Source organism: Rhipicephalus microplus, chromosome 3 (genome assembly GCF_043290135.1).
Source record: "Rhipicephalus microplus isolate Deutch F79 chromosome 3, USDA_Rmic, whole genome shotgun sequence".
Lineage (NCBI taxonomy): Eukaryota > Metazoa > Arthropoda > Arachnida > Ixodida > Ixodidae > Rhipicephalus > Rhipicephalus microplus.
Window position 1 is genome coordinate 10,410,569 of NC_134702.1, and position 16,805 is coordinate 10,427,373.

At 43.1% G+C, this 16,805-nt stretch overlaps 2 protein-coding genes across 4 annotated transcripts in view; both read right to left on the reverse strand.

Moving 5' to 3' along the window:
* Positions 1-3,874, reverse strand: part of melt (ventricular zone expressed PH domain-containing protein melted) — a 68,834-nt gene extending 64,960 nt beyond the window's left edge. Inside the window, exon 1 of the mRNA XM_037433428.2 lies at positions 3,659-3,874. The gene's annotated coding sequence lies outside the window, so the exon portion shown is untranslated. The remainder of the gene's footprint in view (positions 1-3,658) is intronic.
* A 5,743-nt stretch (positions 3,875-9,617) lies between these two features.
* LOC119182654 (uncharacterized) overlaps positions 9,618-16,805 on the reverse strand; it is a 60,159-nt gene continuing 52,971 nt past the window's right edge. For 2 of the 3 annotated variants that reach the window (XM_075888876.1, XM_075888874.1), the window contains exons 13-16: positions 15,989-16,084; positions 14,046-14,139; positions 13,099-13,203; positions 9,618-11,018 (exon numbers count right to left, since the gene is read on the reverse strand). In XM_075888876.1, coding sequence (XP_075744991.1) covers positions 10,866-11,018; positions 13,099-13,203; positions 14,046-14,139; positions 15,989-16,084 — 448 coding nt within the window. In that variant the 3' untranslated portion in view covers positions 9,618-10,865. The remainder of the gene's footprint in view (positions 11,019-13,098; positions 13,204-14,045; positions 14,140-15,988; positions 16,085-16,805) is intronic. The other variant, XM_075888875.1, reaches the window with a different exon arrangement.

Genomic DNA, 16,805 nt, shown 5'->3' on the forward strand with positions numbered 1-16,805 from the left:
ACTTGGTGACCAAGTGTTTCTGGTGAGGGCTCCAAACCACAGAGGCGTATTCCAGTCTAGGTCTAATATATGTGTGGTATGCAAGCAGCTTTACATGTTTCGGTGTTTTATGCATCTTTGCTCGTAGAAAACACAGTTTTTTAAATGACTCAGAACAAACCGATTCAATGTGACGGTGCCAAGTTAGGTTGTTCGTAATTGTCACCCCTAAGTATTTAAAATAGGACGTTTTACTGAGTTTGTTGCTCCCGATGTTGTACTAGAAATTGAGAACATTTTTCTTGTTGGTAATGTGTACATATGTTGTTTTTTTAAAGTTAATTTGCATATCCCATTCGCAACACCACAATTCCAAATCTTCAAGGCACTTATTCAAATCGAGTTGATCATCAGTACAGCTTACAGGCATATAAATCAAACAATCATCAGCATAAAGTTTCATCTTAACAGGTGGCTTTACAATAGTACTTATATCATTTATGTACAACAATAACAACAGCGGGCCAAGCACGGACCTTTGAGGCACACCTGAAAACACATCTAGCGTAGCTGAAAAAGAACCATCAATCCTCACTGCTTGCTTGCGTTTACTCAGGTAGGCGCCAATCCAATTTAAAATTTCATCACTGAACCCATTTTACTCAGTTTAAAGAGCAGTTTAGTGTGGTTTACAACATCAAAGGCTTTAGCAAAATCAATACAAATTACATCAACTTGTTTGCGATCGTCTATAGCCGAGCTGAAATCATGAATTGTTTGAATCAATTGCGTCACTGTGGACTTGCCACTTCTAAATCCATGCTGACAGTTATTAAGTAAGTGATTAACCTCCAAGTGAACCATGATATGCTTTGCTATTATATGCTCTATGACTTTGCAGCAAACAGACGTCAGTGACACAGGACGATAGTTGCTAATAATTATTCGGTTGCCGGTTTTAAACAAAGGTATGATAATTGATAATTGCAAAGGTATGATAAGGTGTGATAATTCTGTATGAATGGCCCCTTTTTCTTAAACCTACCACTAATTGCTTACACTAATTTTCACTTCATTGAATTGATAACTTGCATAATATAACCGAGACAAGCAAGATATAATTTCATCACCTTTGATTTGAAGGATTGCCAAAGCTGATCTTTTATGACCAAAATGAGTGCTCACTAGGCAGTTCACCGAACTCTCTAAACTATAAGCCAGTACTATCAAAACTAAAAAAAAATCAAACTATTATCTCCAATATTTTCTCGAGGTCTCCAACTTTCAACCATACATTACCACTAGAAACTCAGGGGTGCTTACCAAATGAAGTTCGGTTATAAGCCTCACATCCCTGTCTTTCATAATCATTGAAAGTCCACTCATTGGTCTCTTCCCTAAAACTATTCTTCAGCGCATTTCATTTGTAGGGCTACAGATCCTAGAAAATGCAGTATACAAGAACATTTCCTATGCTGTTACTTATTTCTATGTTCTATGCTTCACCTGTTGTCATAACTTCAGTACTTATGTTTAGAAAAACATCCTTCTTTCTTTTACCTGCAGAAGGCGAGATGCCAGGTCTTCCATGATTTCTACTAGTAACATATGTACTCTGCATGTAAACAAACATCATGCTTGCTTACCTACCAAACTGACTGCATCTGCTGTCTTTTCGTGGATTAGCCTTACACACGATTTTAATATGATATGGTTCATGCAGATACTACTTAGAAAAGACGAAGAAAGGAAAAATAAACAACCACCCGGTTGTGGCACAAAGTCACATAAGAAAGCCTCATAGTTGCCAAAATATTTGTCCTGGTCCGAGGATCGAACCGGGACCAGCGCCTTTCCTGGGTGGTCACTCTAGGAAAATAGGAATTCCTTGTGGCTTCGTGCCACAAAAGGGTGGTTGTCTATTTTACTTTCCTTAGCCCTTCCGCCACCTGCGAGTGTCAGCTGAACTGATTTGCATATGCTATTTAGTTGTGTGAAAAAAAGGCTAATGATTAATAAGCAAAATATACACTATACTGATGTGTCAGCCATACAAGATAAGCTCAGATTTGGGTGCACCTTAAAGAACGTTAAAGAACCCCAGAAGGTCGAAATTTCCAGAGCCCTCCACTACGGCACCTCTCATAATCATATGGTGGTTTTGGGACATTAAACCCCATATATCAATCAATACAAGATAAGCAAAAAATGTAGAAGATTGACAACAAATCACAATTCTAGAACTCTGCCCGATAAATAACAGCTTACAAAAAGCATGAATCAATAATACTGCCCCTCAAAGACTGCAATATTGATGAGCCATTTTAAGTGTTCTCTTTCATTATAATTTAACTGAACTCACATTGGGTTTGTAACTAAACAATTAAAATGATGTAAATGCATGTCAATGCCACCATTGTAAGTATCAAGCAAACTAGGTGCTAGAATGTATATAGGGACACGAAATTTTCTCAACACAAGAGTGCAATGAGTTTCAGAATCATGCATGCGTGGGAGAACTGAATTATGTAACACCCTTGAACATGCTGAACATCATGAATAAAAAAAGCAAACAAACTCAGCATTTGTTAACTGTATATGCACTCCAAAAACTGCTGGCCAATGTTGACGAATACATTTAATCCAATGAAGGAGCGGCGTCGTTTTGAACTGAATGAGAGCTTGATGTTGTTCTAATTCGTATGACATGACATTTAGAATGAAAGATGCGTGCAACAAGTACAAGGAGGCTACAGAAATGGCGGTAAGTGCTTAAATACCTTTAAATGCTTTACTGGTCGCAAACCAACATACTGACGTTAAAAGAAATGCTAGATGAAGACCGAATGTACATATTTACGCATTTTACCGCGCCTCATTCTCTCCTTTAGATGAAATAAATATCGATATACATTTATAACTCGCTGCACAAGAAGTCGCAGCACTGTAGTACACTGCCAGCACAACACCATACACCGAATAAGTTCTCAGAACTAGAGTAGTGCGTTTTCCCTGGGGTGCTCGATAGCAACCAAACAATGCAAACAGTGTATATCTGCAGGCAATGCATATCTGCAAGCAATCCATATCAGCAAGCGATGTATATCTGTTTGGTTGTACACGAAAAGGCAGTCCCGTCCGTCGCTCGTTAGCCAACTGAATTTCATGCAACAGGCTGGCGAATAAAAAATGAAAACTACCGACACTTAATTATGAGTCATGTTACCGATGCACCTGTCAGTCGGCGTCACTCACTAACATGACATATCTACGGTGTACGTACGCGAGCGTAAAAAAAAGTCCTACAGTCCGTGCGCTGGGGTACGGACTGCATTACGATTTACAAGCACCGCTCGCTAAATGTCCACAAACGTGTCGCAATGATGAAGAACGTGTTTTGCCGTGAAGCGGAGTGAAACTGGCATCCTAGCGAGAGCGTCTAAAGAACATCTACGGCGTGTATACGAAGCGGGTGCCACCGAGGTCACCGTTACGATGGCACCGCGCAACAGGCGAGTCGACGCGCTTCTACACTTATCGTAGCAGCGGTAAGTAAGGATCAGCAGTGTTGTCGCATCGAATCAGGGGCGCGTGAGAGCACGCGGCAGCCTCCCTCGGGAGAGACGCCTTCTTTCAGGTGCAAGAGGAGAAGCTGCGTGTGCAGACGTCAATGACTTACGCCGAGAACGTCGACCAAAACGTCGAGGAGAACGCCGAGACGGGCACGCAACGTCAAGACAAGCGCCGGACGTTCAAAGTTGGACACTTAAAACGCCCGACAGGCGCCAAGCGAATTCGCACGTTTCAATTGGAAACTTTTCAAAACCACCGAAAGGCACTTGTGGCACACTTGTTTTCATTTTGTTTTTTAGATGAAAATAAAACTTGCTGTAACGCTGCACCGCAGTTTCGCATCTTGGGTCACCACTAGAAAAAAAAAATCGAGAACATTAAATTTGATCAGCGAGAAAGAAATTTGCCCAAAACGTCTCAGCGGGCATGCACTTTAAAATGACTGAAGCTAATTTTTTCCGACGCGTTCTCGGGGGGAGGGGGGAAGGGAGTGCAAGTTTTACATACAGTATGGTGGCTAGAATTGGGAGGTGACGCCAACGGGAGCTCGGAGCCGCTCCTTCGTTTCGAGCAGCGCGGCGGTGGCGCTGTCGGCGGAATGGTGATGCTAGTTACGCGCGCGCGCCTTGAGCGCGCGGACCTTTCAAAGATGCTGTTGCTGAAGCATGATTCAGATAAATTGGCGATTCAGATAACTCACTGTGACGATGGCTGATAGAACGCCATTTCAAGCATTAAAAGAAATTGGCTGCCGCTGCAAGACTTCTGTGACGTTGAATCTGCGCAAATTAAAGCTTTCGTTCGCATATCCCTGCAGTGTTTTGGAGTGCAAGGCGACGGCGTTTTTTTAAAAAAAAATATTACCAAAGTTCTGGGCGAGGAAAATAAAACAAATATTTATTGCACATCATATTATTAGGAAGATCTATTGCACATCATGGAATACAGGGTAAAATAAAATGAAAAAATACGCACATATACATACGCTCGGGAGTAGTTAAAAACATTGAAACATTGCACACAGACAGCGCATCGCTTGGCACTAAGTAATAAGAGGCATACAATCACTTTCCACTCGGCAAAAAAAAAATCAATAGAGCTTAAAGTTACAATATCAAACTCAGAGCACGCGTCTAAGCTTCAGCAATTTCATTCTTTCCTGCTTAGCGTTTCGTTTGCTGTTCTGGGCTTTCACATGAAAGTGGAGCCTAGTAAGAACATAAAACTTGATAATTTTGTTTGTGAGGGACATACTGTGGTCAGGGCAGCCAACAAGTGTAAGCTTTCTTAACTGCAAGAAGGAAACCAAGTCCATGATGCTGTCAGGTTTGACTTCTGTAACACTGAAGCAGTGGGTAAAAGTGTTCTCGAGAGTGGTCACGAGTTCATTGAGCTTGACTGATGGGTACAGCAGGCCTCCTCGGTCAACAGCAGCCGTGAGGGATGCTGCAGCTGGAGATGGATCGTTCTCGCCTTGTAGGAGCTGCTGGCTGCACTCTGCACATTTGGTGCTTGCAACGCTTTTTCTTGCCACATATCCAGCCATGTAGAATATGAGTCTGGCATCGCTGCTTTGCACGACCATGTCTGCATGCTCGGTGCCGTGGCCGTATTCATTGAGCACTTCATGTGCTTCGGCAAGGTTTCCTACGTCAAGAAGCTCGTCTAATTTCCTCCGAGGAGTGAGGTCCTTTCCGTTGTCAGCTCCCAGCAGACTTCTCAGCAGTCCTGAGGACACATTGCTTCCTTTCGGTGGTTTTGCCAAATTCTGGAAGCTCAAAGTGTTGACCGAGATTAGGAACTGGGAGGCAGTCGGATGATCATTGCATCCAGACATTTGTCGGACGATTCCAAACAGCCTCTCCAGGGGGTCCTGACTCAAGCGGCATGTCATCATATAGCTGAAGTTCAACTTCATCGTCAGGTAGCGGAGAAGGTGTAGCGTGCTTGATAAGGTAACACGAAGCCCCTCGGCTGTACTGCGGCTTAGGAAACCTCCGGAGCCAGCAGCTGTTTCCCAATCGTCCTGGTAAGTCAAGAAGTTTTGAATGCACTTCTCGTGCATCCCTCCAGGCTTAAGTGCACCCGAACTGCACCTTGAAGTCATGGCCTCAATGAGCCTTCTCATTCTTTCCACAAAGCTGACTGTCGCCGCTGTGCTCCCATGCTTTTCTTCGATGGTTGCATTGTACAAGAAAAGGCCTCTGAGGACTTCATCACTGTAAAGCCGCACTGCATAATTTACCCTCATTTTCTCAAAGCCATTGGGATGCACAACCGATTTGCTAATATGAGGCATGGCTTTGAGAGTCGTGTCATGCTGTTCATCAAGCTTCCGGGCACAGTCAATAGGGTCAACACTGGCATGGCCTTCTGGCAGTTTCACGCCCGTTCGAACAAAGGTGTTCCTCACACATTTAAGAAGGTGTGGGAAGTCCGAGATGAAGTGCAGAAAACGTTCTGGGTCTGTAGGGTGCTGCCTTCTACATACTGTGTTTTCTTTCCTGCCGTGTATGCCGAATGAGTGCCACATGCTTCTGTTCCACGCAGCTCCATCAGTGGTGATAAAGTCTACGTGCAGACCGGCGTTTTCGCTCATGACTACTGCTTCGAGGATTATTTTGCCTAACGTCTCGGACTTCACATTGCTGCGTGATGCGAACACACCAATAATCTGGTGCCACGTGCCTGTAAAAGGCACGAACAATACTACAAGGCCATGGTCACATGCTACGGAGCGCTCACTCTCTGGTGTGAACTTCCCAAGGTCCACAAAACCTTCGATGGTGCCATCGGTTCCCAAGCTCAAGTGTTCAGATAGCTTAATCTCATCAATTAACAGCCCACCATGGCGCTGGAACAAGTCCATAGATTTTGTTTTTTCCACCACAGCAGCAAACACTTTTTCGCTCAGGCCGAATCCACTCCTGTAACGCTTGAGATATCGACGTAGTGATGTTCGAGAAGGCAACGCCATGATGTTGTTTTTGCGTATATGCTCATAGAGGCGTGGGCTTTTCATGGACATAATAAGGCACTCTAGAGCCCATTCACTTTCATACTTCATCCCTTTCGTGGATTTTCTTTTAGCCGCAGCAAAGCACGCCTTGACTTGTTGCTGCTGCTTAATGGGTAGGGCCTTCGCCGCTTCTTCAAATGCTGTAGAATCATTCCGTGCATTCTTTTCTTTCATTTGTTTGATGAGTGATTTAGCCTGCAGGACACTCAGGCGACTCCTTTTCGCTTGCGCTGTTCGCAGCTTAAGCCTGTATGAAAGCTTTTGGGACTGGGCCACATTTTTGCCTTTTCTTCGCCTGTAGGACTCACGATTCAGGAGTAGTCTTCTGAGGTGCTTGCATTGTGGGCAGGCTTTTTCTGGCGTTGGAGCAACCCCACGGCAAGATGGGCTGAAGGTTCTGCCATCAAAAGTCTTCTCCTTGTACTTTAAATTCACTCCAAATTCACCAGTTTTACCAAATCCTCTGCATGGTATCATGGAGTCGACGTCGCGAAGCAACTCTTCTGCCATTTCGATGTCGGTAATGTCAAGGGTCTTTATTTTTGTGGCTTGCACAAAAGCTGTCGCTTGAAGTTTGTTTTCATCTGATGTCATTAGCACATACTTGTCAATAGTCAACTTGTCACCATCTAGTGCGCAAACTGTAAACACCGTGGCGTTGTCGGCTCCAGCAATTAGATGTCGAGCCCAGTAAGCGCTGGGAAGACCACACTTGCGGACGTCGGGAATTGCGGGCACATTCGGAACAGGTATTTGGTTACTGTCGCTTTCTGTGCTGTACGAGCCAGCTGTCTCCTCGCAAGCAGACGTGCTTGGTTCCTGACGCCGAATTTTCGATGGTAGGCCGCAAGTGGATGTTCTTGACGTCCTTTTCTTCGGCACTTTCTTTGAAAGATACGCAGGAACATTTGGGAATATGGTTGGCACCGCGTCAGATTTCAGCACCGGTTTCCCTCGGGGAATCTGAACAGTTTCGCCGTTTATCACATGCGTGTAAAAACGCTCAATAAACTGCTCGTCGAAATGAAGCTCACATAGCGCCGACTTCACGTCCAACGACTTGTCGGCACGGGGTACGGCTCGTTGCCAGGCTTCGAAGAGGGCAGGGTCTTTGGGAACAGAGAAAAGAGAAGCACGCTGACCTTGCTCCCTCGATGACACATAGCCGCTCGTGCAGCCAGGAGCAAAGCAGTGGCGTTGCCTCGCTTTCGTAGTGCTGGAGTTCATCCTAAGGTCGGCACTCACACTGTCATGTCAGCAACTAAATACATTTTGCCATAAGCGAGACATCAACGCGGAAAACTGCACACACCCAGACACGCTTCCAGAGGCGAACCAGCGAACCCAGCGGCGAGTCGACGAGAGAGCGCGGAGCGCGCGCTTCGCCCGCATCACTATGCCGACAGGAGCGCCGTGGTGGCCGTCGCGGCGGCGCTTGAAAACGAGGATCGCGCGCGCTCGGCGAATATGCGGGCGCTGGCGTCACCTCCCAATTCTAGCCACCATACATGCAGTGTCGATGGTGTCGATGTCTGCGACCTATATTTGAAACTAAAGCACCGCAACTATTCGTGATGAATGCAATGAATCGTAACACAACTTCGTCCTGCATTTTGTAACTCATTTTTATCTGTTTAAGGTCATAGGATGGCTAAAAAAGCACAATTATAGGCAGGGCAGCGTCGCTCAAAGGCACTCGGAGGTGGCATGATTGGCATGACCCAAGTGGAGCGAATAAAAATATTCCGCGATATCCGAAGTAACTCTACGCAAAACGCACCTCACCAGTTTACTAGGAAGATTTTTTGATCCTTCGTCAACGAATAGATCATACCATATTACTACACGCAAATGGCGACAAGAAACGGCGACAAGACACGTCGCAGATAGCGTCTGAGCACTGATCTAGGAATAAGCAAAACTTATTAGCGAAGCGAGCGCTTCAGGAGCATGCCTTGTCGAGCATTCTATTTATAGGAAACTCTATGTCCATTCATTCATTTTACGTAGCATACATTTCATCACGCTCTCCAGCGAGCAACGCTCAAAACCGGGTTAAAATGAACGAACGTTGTTTAATATATAATCAACAGAAATAGCAAGCCGTGTTCGCGGAGATTTTAAAATAAATAGCCAAAAACATTTGGGAAACAAGGGCGGACACCGGGTCACCCGAGAGGCCGCCACCGCCGAGCGATCAAATGTCCTCTCCGAAGGCTTCCCAGGCGCTGCGTCTGATGAGAAAAACGCCCCCGACGGAACTCTCTGCAGACGACGCCCATCTCATTTGACATAACTAGCGCCAAGTCGATAAGACGCTGGGAAAAAGTTGCGCACATGTCGGACACCACGGCGCGAACCTTACTAACAAGGTTATACTCGTGCTGGGGTAACCCTATGTGCTTACCTCAAACTTAAGTGCCATCGATGCTTTGGTAAACGGTGCAGTAGCAACTATATGAATGAGATTAGTTGCCCTTGCTAAGCACTTCTCCAGGTTTTACAATGGTGGAGAGGCCATACAATCTTTGTTATCAAGTATCCACCTGGAATGAGCACCTCATGTAATTGCAATGTACAAATAACAAAGAACCTTGGTTATCGTAGCAATAATCTCGTGACCATTTTTTCTGAACATGTTATTTGTGGCACAATGCTTGAAACATGACGACAGGTAAGGAAGAAAGGCACATGAGTGCCACTGTCTTTCATGAATCTGAACTCCTTTTCAGCAGTGTGGTTTACAATGATAAAGGAGTTTACGGAAACACTCTTGTATTAAAAGGGTGCAAGCAATGAAGCCGGTCAAAATTATCTGAGAACTGTCCATTGCAGCACTTTTTGTAGCATGTGCAAAACTTCCCATAAATAAGCCTATGTATCATGACCTATGATATGTCATTTGTTTTTAGCATTAAGACTTGGAAACATATTGCTACGGGCATGGAAAGAGACGTAATCACGTGACAATATGAAAGATGAGAAAAAAAAATGACCACCAGTAAAAGAAAATATATTGGTAGTACATAGCAAAAAGATAACAGGCTGAAACGACAAATGGTTTTTATTGAACACACTTAGAAAAAAAAAAACAAATTTGTACCACATGCAGGTGTGTGACAAAATAACATGACCCTTAAAACAAACTTTGCATACCATCTTGTTTGCAACACAATGCTACAAGTAACTTGCCTCCAAACAACTAACATTGCTGCTCTCATTTGACACAGCAGCACTCAAGTGCTGTGTCAAGACCTATTCATGACAGAACACTCGCTAGGCCAATGCTGTCAGACTTTAGCTTAAGCCTTTATGTTAGTTGCTGTAAGTCATCCCCAATGTTTAATTAGTAGTTAGAACAGTGCCCATTTATCCCTTCTATACTGAAACATATGCATCACTGCTGCCACGAATGAAAAGTAAAAAGAAATAGTATACCCTGAGCCACTTCGTTTAGTGCAAAGTAAATGCAAGTTTCGCCTCTATAAGGGGAAAAAAAAAAAGAGAAGAAGAATAAAAGATAGAGAACACGTCTGAAATTTACAGACCTTCACGAAACAACAAATGATGCATCTGAATAATACTTCAAAAAGGATCTAAACTCTCCTGTATCGATATATACATATATATGCCAGAAAAACACTCAAAAAGATAAAAGGTTCTACGAAATTTCAGTGTGTGCTTTCCATGTGCGAGTCGCAGCTACAAATGCAGCAACATAGCATTGAACAGGTGGACACCTAAGCAAAAGTTAAATATGAAAACATTCCAAAACATGATAAAAAATATATATATATGAACAAAGCTCTTATCCTACAAACGGTACTTGTCAAATGTAATGCTAACAGAAGTGATGAGAACAAAAACAACAAGATAATGTACCTTGTACAAGCAATAATCACTTCATAATAGTCAAAAATACAATAAAAAACAACTCCCGGCCAGCAGGAATGACTAACTTACATTGCTTTTTTTTTTTCAGGAATCAGCCAGCAACACTGCTAAAAACAATGCAAAAGTTATTCCACAGTATGTACATTATTGTGACCATATTACTCTCATCCCAAACTATAGCTGCGGGTGACAATGACATTTAGTGTAGGTGCATCCAAGTGAAGTAAGCCTTTCTAAATAGTGTTGTTCTGTTAAGTACAGTCTTCATCACTAACTGTGTGGCAAGACTCGACTGTCCCTTGTTCACCAGTTCAAAATAGAAGCTTACTGTCAACATACTTTTGTGAAACCTGGCTACATGCTGGCATGAGAGCAATATGGAAACAGAACCAGTAACAGCCTAGGAGTAGTCGTGGTCTGTAATGGGCTGGATAACACGAATACGGGTGACACGGTACTGCCTTGCACTGCTGGTTGAAGTGCAGCTCTGCTGGCTCAAGTCTGCTGTGCTCCCCTGTGACAGCGTTCCCTGTGACTGCGCTCCAGGAAATTCCTGAGTGAAGAAATGACATTCTTAGAATAAACCTTATGCATTCTTGCAGGCATCACAAATCGCCCATCCATCAGTGGCAGTGCAACATCGCTTTAACAGTGATGGAAGCGACATTTTGCTTTTTGGAGCAAATTCTGGAACAGTAAAAATGGTGCTTTGGAGCAGAAAAAAATGCTATAGCTTGGAGTTGCTATTAGTGTTTTCATGTTTCTAATGACTCCTGAAGTCTAAAACATCACTTATGTATCTAAAAAATATTTATATTTATCAAACATGCCATATACTAGTATACAAGCAGAATAGTTGACGTTAATCACGGGCGGTAAAGTAGAAGGGTCGAGAGAGTCCGGACTTCTTTTCTATTCAGGCCGTGGAGGACGACCCTTGAAAGTGCTCCCCTTCAGATTTAGGTTTAGCGCTTGATATAATTGAGTCTACAGTTAAGTGTAGTGCAATCAACTTTTTAAAAGGCTTTTTATCTTTTCCTGTGTAACTGTGTTAAATGCCTCTCAGCTGTGTGAGCTATGGAAATCGAAAGAAGGTCAACAAAAGAGACTCAATGGAACAATGCGATTGCTCGAGCTCGAACCCAATGCAGGTTTTTTTTCAAATTTCATTTGAAACCATGATTTATTTCTATACAAATAAAAAAAAATACAACCCATACTAAAACATGAATTGGATATCATGGCCTGATATGTGTCACCCCTTGAGATTTTTCTGGATTTACGCCACTGAGTAGCATTCTAGGATGACAGTGTATACAGCTTTCTTCTGGTTTCGCTCAGGCTTAGTCCCACGGTTTAACTTCATTTTTTTTTAGTTTGCCAATACCCTTTTAAAGCAGGTTTGGAGCAGTTACTAGCAAATATTGAACGTTGGAGCAGCATAGAGCAGCATTTGTCTTTTGGAGCAATTGAAGCAGCACTTCCATCACTGCTTTAAAATGCAGCACCGCTGAGGCTAAGTGGCTGGGCGGGAGACTAAAACAAATTAAGTGGGCTTCAGTAGCTGCGCAGACGTATAAGATTTGGAAATTGTTTCCAGTGTTCATTCGAAACCAAAGTAGAATGCGACAAAAAAAAAGTTTTAATGCTGAGGCAGGTTTAACTCCTGTATCTGTAGCGGAGGCTGTAGGATATATCAGAAAATTGTGCGAGACTTCCATGTCACCAGAAACAATCTACGCGAGAGGCAGTGCACAAAAACGTAGACCCTCTGGACAGCTTTGTCTTATCTTGTGCTGTAAGGGTGTCAGTCCAAATGAAAATTACAGAATTCCTTCCAAAACGAATTGCATTTCACATATTTGACATGACTTTTTTTCTGCACCCCATGCTGTTTCTTATTCTAGTGAATATGCAGTGCACAAGAACGTAGACCCTCTGGACAGCTTTGTCTTTTTTGTGCTGAAAGGGTGTCAGTCCAAACGAAAATTACAGAATTCCTTCCAAAACGAATTGCATTTCACATATTTGACATGACTTTTTTCTGCACCCCATGCTGTTTCTTATTCTAATGAATATTCAGTTTAGTGAACTTTCATTTAAGTGAACTATTTGGATGGCTCCGTTGAAGTTCACACAATCCACTTTTTTTTTTATTTTCCTGTGCTGTCCTTGGTATTTTGTTATGATTTGGTAGAGGCCGAGAGAACTGGCATTGCTAGAACGAAGGAGACCAGGAGTTGTCTTGCAACTTTTCAGCTAGGGAAGGGTGCATGCGCCACGGGATCGTGTAGAAGGAGGATTAAGAGTTCAGCATATATGCACTCAAACCTCAGTATAACAATCCCAGATATAACAAAATATTGGCTATAACAAAATAAATGAAAACATGTAATGTTAAAATTAAACCGTTATAGCAAATTTTCGAATAAAACAAACTTATTTTCATGTAGGATACAACCTTGTTATGATGAGGTTTGAGTGTACTGTCACAGATGCAGTCCAGGAAGCACAACAAACGCAAAACCCTCTTTTCCGCAAAACCCTCTTTTCCTCATATCATATTTGTGTTGTGGCACACGGGTGAACCTAAGAAAAATCATGCTGGACTGTGCATGGTGACCGAGGCTTACCTGACTTGGAAACAGCTCCTCATCCTCTTCATCATAGCTGAGGTCACGTATGGCATTGCACAGCGCATCTTCCTGCTGCTTCCTGAGTCGTAGTCGCTTCAGTGTCTTTAAAGAATAGAATATAAGCAGTTATTATCATAACACGGCATCAATAATTTCTTGTTGACTAACTTTTTGCATTGGTTTACCAAGATAGCTTATGGGTACGTTTTTACTCTTTGAAAATTCACACAGTTTCTAAAAAGTTTTAAAGGGACCCTGAAATGGCGTTCTGCAGTTTTATCAGCGTTTAGGCTACAGCATCATCGAACCATATTTACTACAAATTTAGAGACACGCCATATACGAAGACTACTATAGACAATTGTATTATACCCTCCTTCTTTCCAGCCTTGCCTCCTCAACTCATGAGACATGATGAAATCACTGGCGATCACAGAGCTCTCATGAGTGCACTCAACGATTTGAGCTTCGCTGTTATGACCTCTGAGATGGCACGCCGACAGGCTGTATGCAACCCCAGAGACCATAGCCCAGTGCACCCGGCAGCACGGATGCAGTCTGGCAACGGAGACGAATCGCAAAGTGGTTGATATCTGCTCTGATGGGTGCCGTCACCCCAGTCAATCTTACCAGACCTTACTTCGATGCATTTTGCACCCAATCATATCAGCAGCATGCGTGACTTAGAGCTTCCAGTGAATGTTGTACTGTGAATGGGAGGTTGAAAATGCATTTGGCAGCAGCGATTCGTAGCTTTAAAGCATTGTAATAAATTGCACTGTTTGCGCAGAGAGCTTCAATCAGTCTGTAAATGACCTATAGGACTTGGTCTACTGGACCAATGTGTTAGTTAAAAATCATCGAAACCATTTCAGTGTCCCTTTCAGAGGCTCGGAAATGCAGCCCATGCACGGCTTTAGCATACATTACCACAGTAATCATACCTTGAAGTTCATCAGTTTCAAGCCATTCATGTCACGGATTCCTTTCTCCAGAAGAATAGGAAAGCATGTAGGCAGACCAATGCTCTCAAGCCAGCTGTGTGTGAGAGAAAAGACACAATTAGTGTAAAACCGCTTCAAAACTGGCGATTAGAAGAGCAGAATCCCTAACAAAAAACACAACCACAAGAAAGCCCTAAGTGCCTCAACACATGTTGGCCTAGAGAAATGTGGCCTGCGGTACTAAGACCTATGTGACCTTATTGGGAGTCCCACAAAAATCGGGAATACAGCCAGAATCGAACCTAGGTATGGTGCGAGGCAGTCAAGTATTTAACTAGAACCATGCTAGTGCTTGAAACTTAGTTTATGAGTGTAGAAACTTGGGCTAGTTGGTCTTGGTTCATGATGGTGAATTCAACAGCGTGAGAACGATGAAACAGAGAAGAACGGAGGCTGTTCTACTATATAACTTTTTTTCCTCATTCTCATGCTGTCCAATTTGCCAGCTTGAAACTGCTTTGGAAAACTACCATCTAACATCATGTGAAGCAAGTAGTTACCTCAACAGATGCAATGTTATAAGGCATAAGCACAGAATTGCACCCCAGAAAATACCATCTAACATCATGTCAAGCAAGTAGTTACCTCAACAGATGCAATGTTATAAGGCATAAGCACAGAATTGCACCCCAGATCACATTGTGTTACACTATGTAAAGTGCATAACGAGTGGGTGGTTAAAAGCTGCTAGCTCATTGGAGAGGGCTGCAGAATTTTTCGATGCTGTCCATTTTTTTTTAGCACTGGCAACCATTTCTCTTGAACTCTATTCTCGGCCATCACCAGAGTAGCGGACTCTCCTTGAAGTTATCATTAGGATTTTTTTTATATTTCACTCTTTGCAAGGCTGCCAGCACTGCCAGGTAGGTAATGTGGAACATTTCCAATGCTCTATGAGAAGCTTTCTCCCTGAATTTGCAGCACGAGCAGAAGATTCATGATCACCACTGACACTTCCGCTATTCAACCCACCACAATAGCTTGGCATGTAAGGTGTCACACTGATAAGCTAGAGGGCACGAGATTCCTGGACACAGCAGCCGCATTTTGGTGGGGGCAAAACGCAAAGATGAGCTGTGTACTTGGATTTAGCTGTATATTGATAAACCCCACGTGTTCAGCAGTAATCTGGAATCCCCAAGTGTAGCTTTGACATCATATTTAATAATATTTATTATTTACTCACATCATAATCGTATTTGACATGTAAAACTCCAGCAATTATTATTACTCTCATTTTTCTTGTGCTTGTTCATAGTTCTCACTAAGGCAATCACAATTAAGATATCCACCACCATAGTTCCTAATTATACCTTTAGTTGTGAATTTAGTTGCGAATGTAACGAATGTGATATGCTGAGACAATAGGCTGGAGGAATGTGCTGTCATTTATTGTGCTTGTGGTAAATTAAAGGGCCAGTAAACAACTCCGAGGTACAAAAATTTCAATGAAGAATAACATGTGCACTTTTGCTATGTGAGCATGCTGCTGTAAGCATTGGTGAATATGTGCTATATTAAGGAAGTTACAGGGGTTAGAACATTCATTTTAGCCAATCTCTAATTTTGGCGTGGCCACTTGCCACCCTTGTTCACTGAATGGAGGGAAAAAGGTGGAGGGTCTGCGTGGTGTGGAGCGCTGTAGTATTCGGCAAATGTGATCGCTGAGATATGCTGTAGGAATTGGCGAGCTCATTTGTCTGAGCCTGTTTACTGGCCTTTTAAACAGAGAAAAAGGCGGCAGTGGTGCATAAGTGCCGGGGTCCATTGCAACGGGCACCTTAATATTGGACCTATTCAAGAGGCACACCATTAGGACATTAAACTAAATAGCAATACTGAAGACAGTGCATTCTCAATATGATAGTGCTTAAAAGACTCACCACTGAAGAGCACCAGGTCCTGATGTAATGTCAGTGCTGTCTTCCATTTTCATGCCAGCAAGCTGGTTTGCTGTACTGGTAGGGGACGTAGAACTGCTAGAAAGGTAATAAAATGGACAGGGCAAAAGCTTACTTGGCAGTAAAAAGCTAACCAAGCACAAGATCAAGTAAACTCACAATAATCAAAGGGGCCACGACAACCACTTTCGATCATTATCTGTGTCATGTGGGTTAATCATAATGCATTCACAAACTAATCGTTGAAATTTTAGCGTTGGGTTCGGCGCTTAATTTATAATTGAATGTTTTTATAAGCATGCAAATGCCAAGCCGCGGTAGTCTGGCGGCTACTTGGCTGCTGATTTGCAAATCGCGGGATTGAATCCCAACTGTGGCAGCAACACTTTCGATGGAGGCAAAAATGCTGTAGGCCCATGTGCTCAGATTTGGGTGCACGTTGAAGAACCCAGGTGGTCCAAATTTCCGGAGCACTCCGCTACCAATACAGCGTCTCTCATAATCATATGCTAGTTTTGGGACGTTAGACCCCACATATCAATCAATCAATCAATATAAACATGCAAATGGCCTGAGAGCCACATAGCACTGGAGCACTTGTGAGCCACGACGTAGCAAGCAGCTTGCTGTGCTAGTGTCTGCATTCTGGCAAATGATATTGTTCCATAGTCAGCAGCACGCTGAATCGAGATATTGAAGCGTTCTTTTAAGCCTGGCACTGAAATTAAACGACTTGAGGTGACTGAAACTTTTATAGAAGACAACAGCTCCTCTACCTGCACCCCAAGCCGTCATGTAC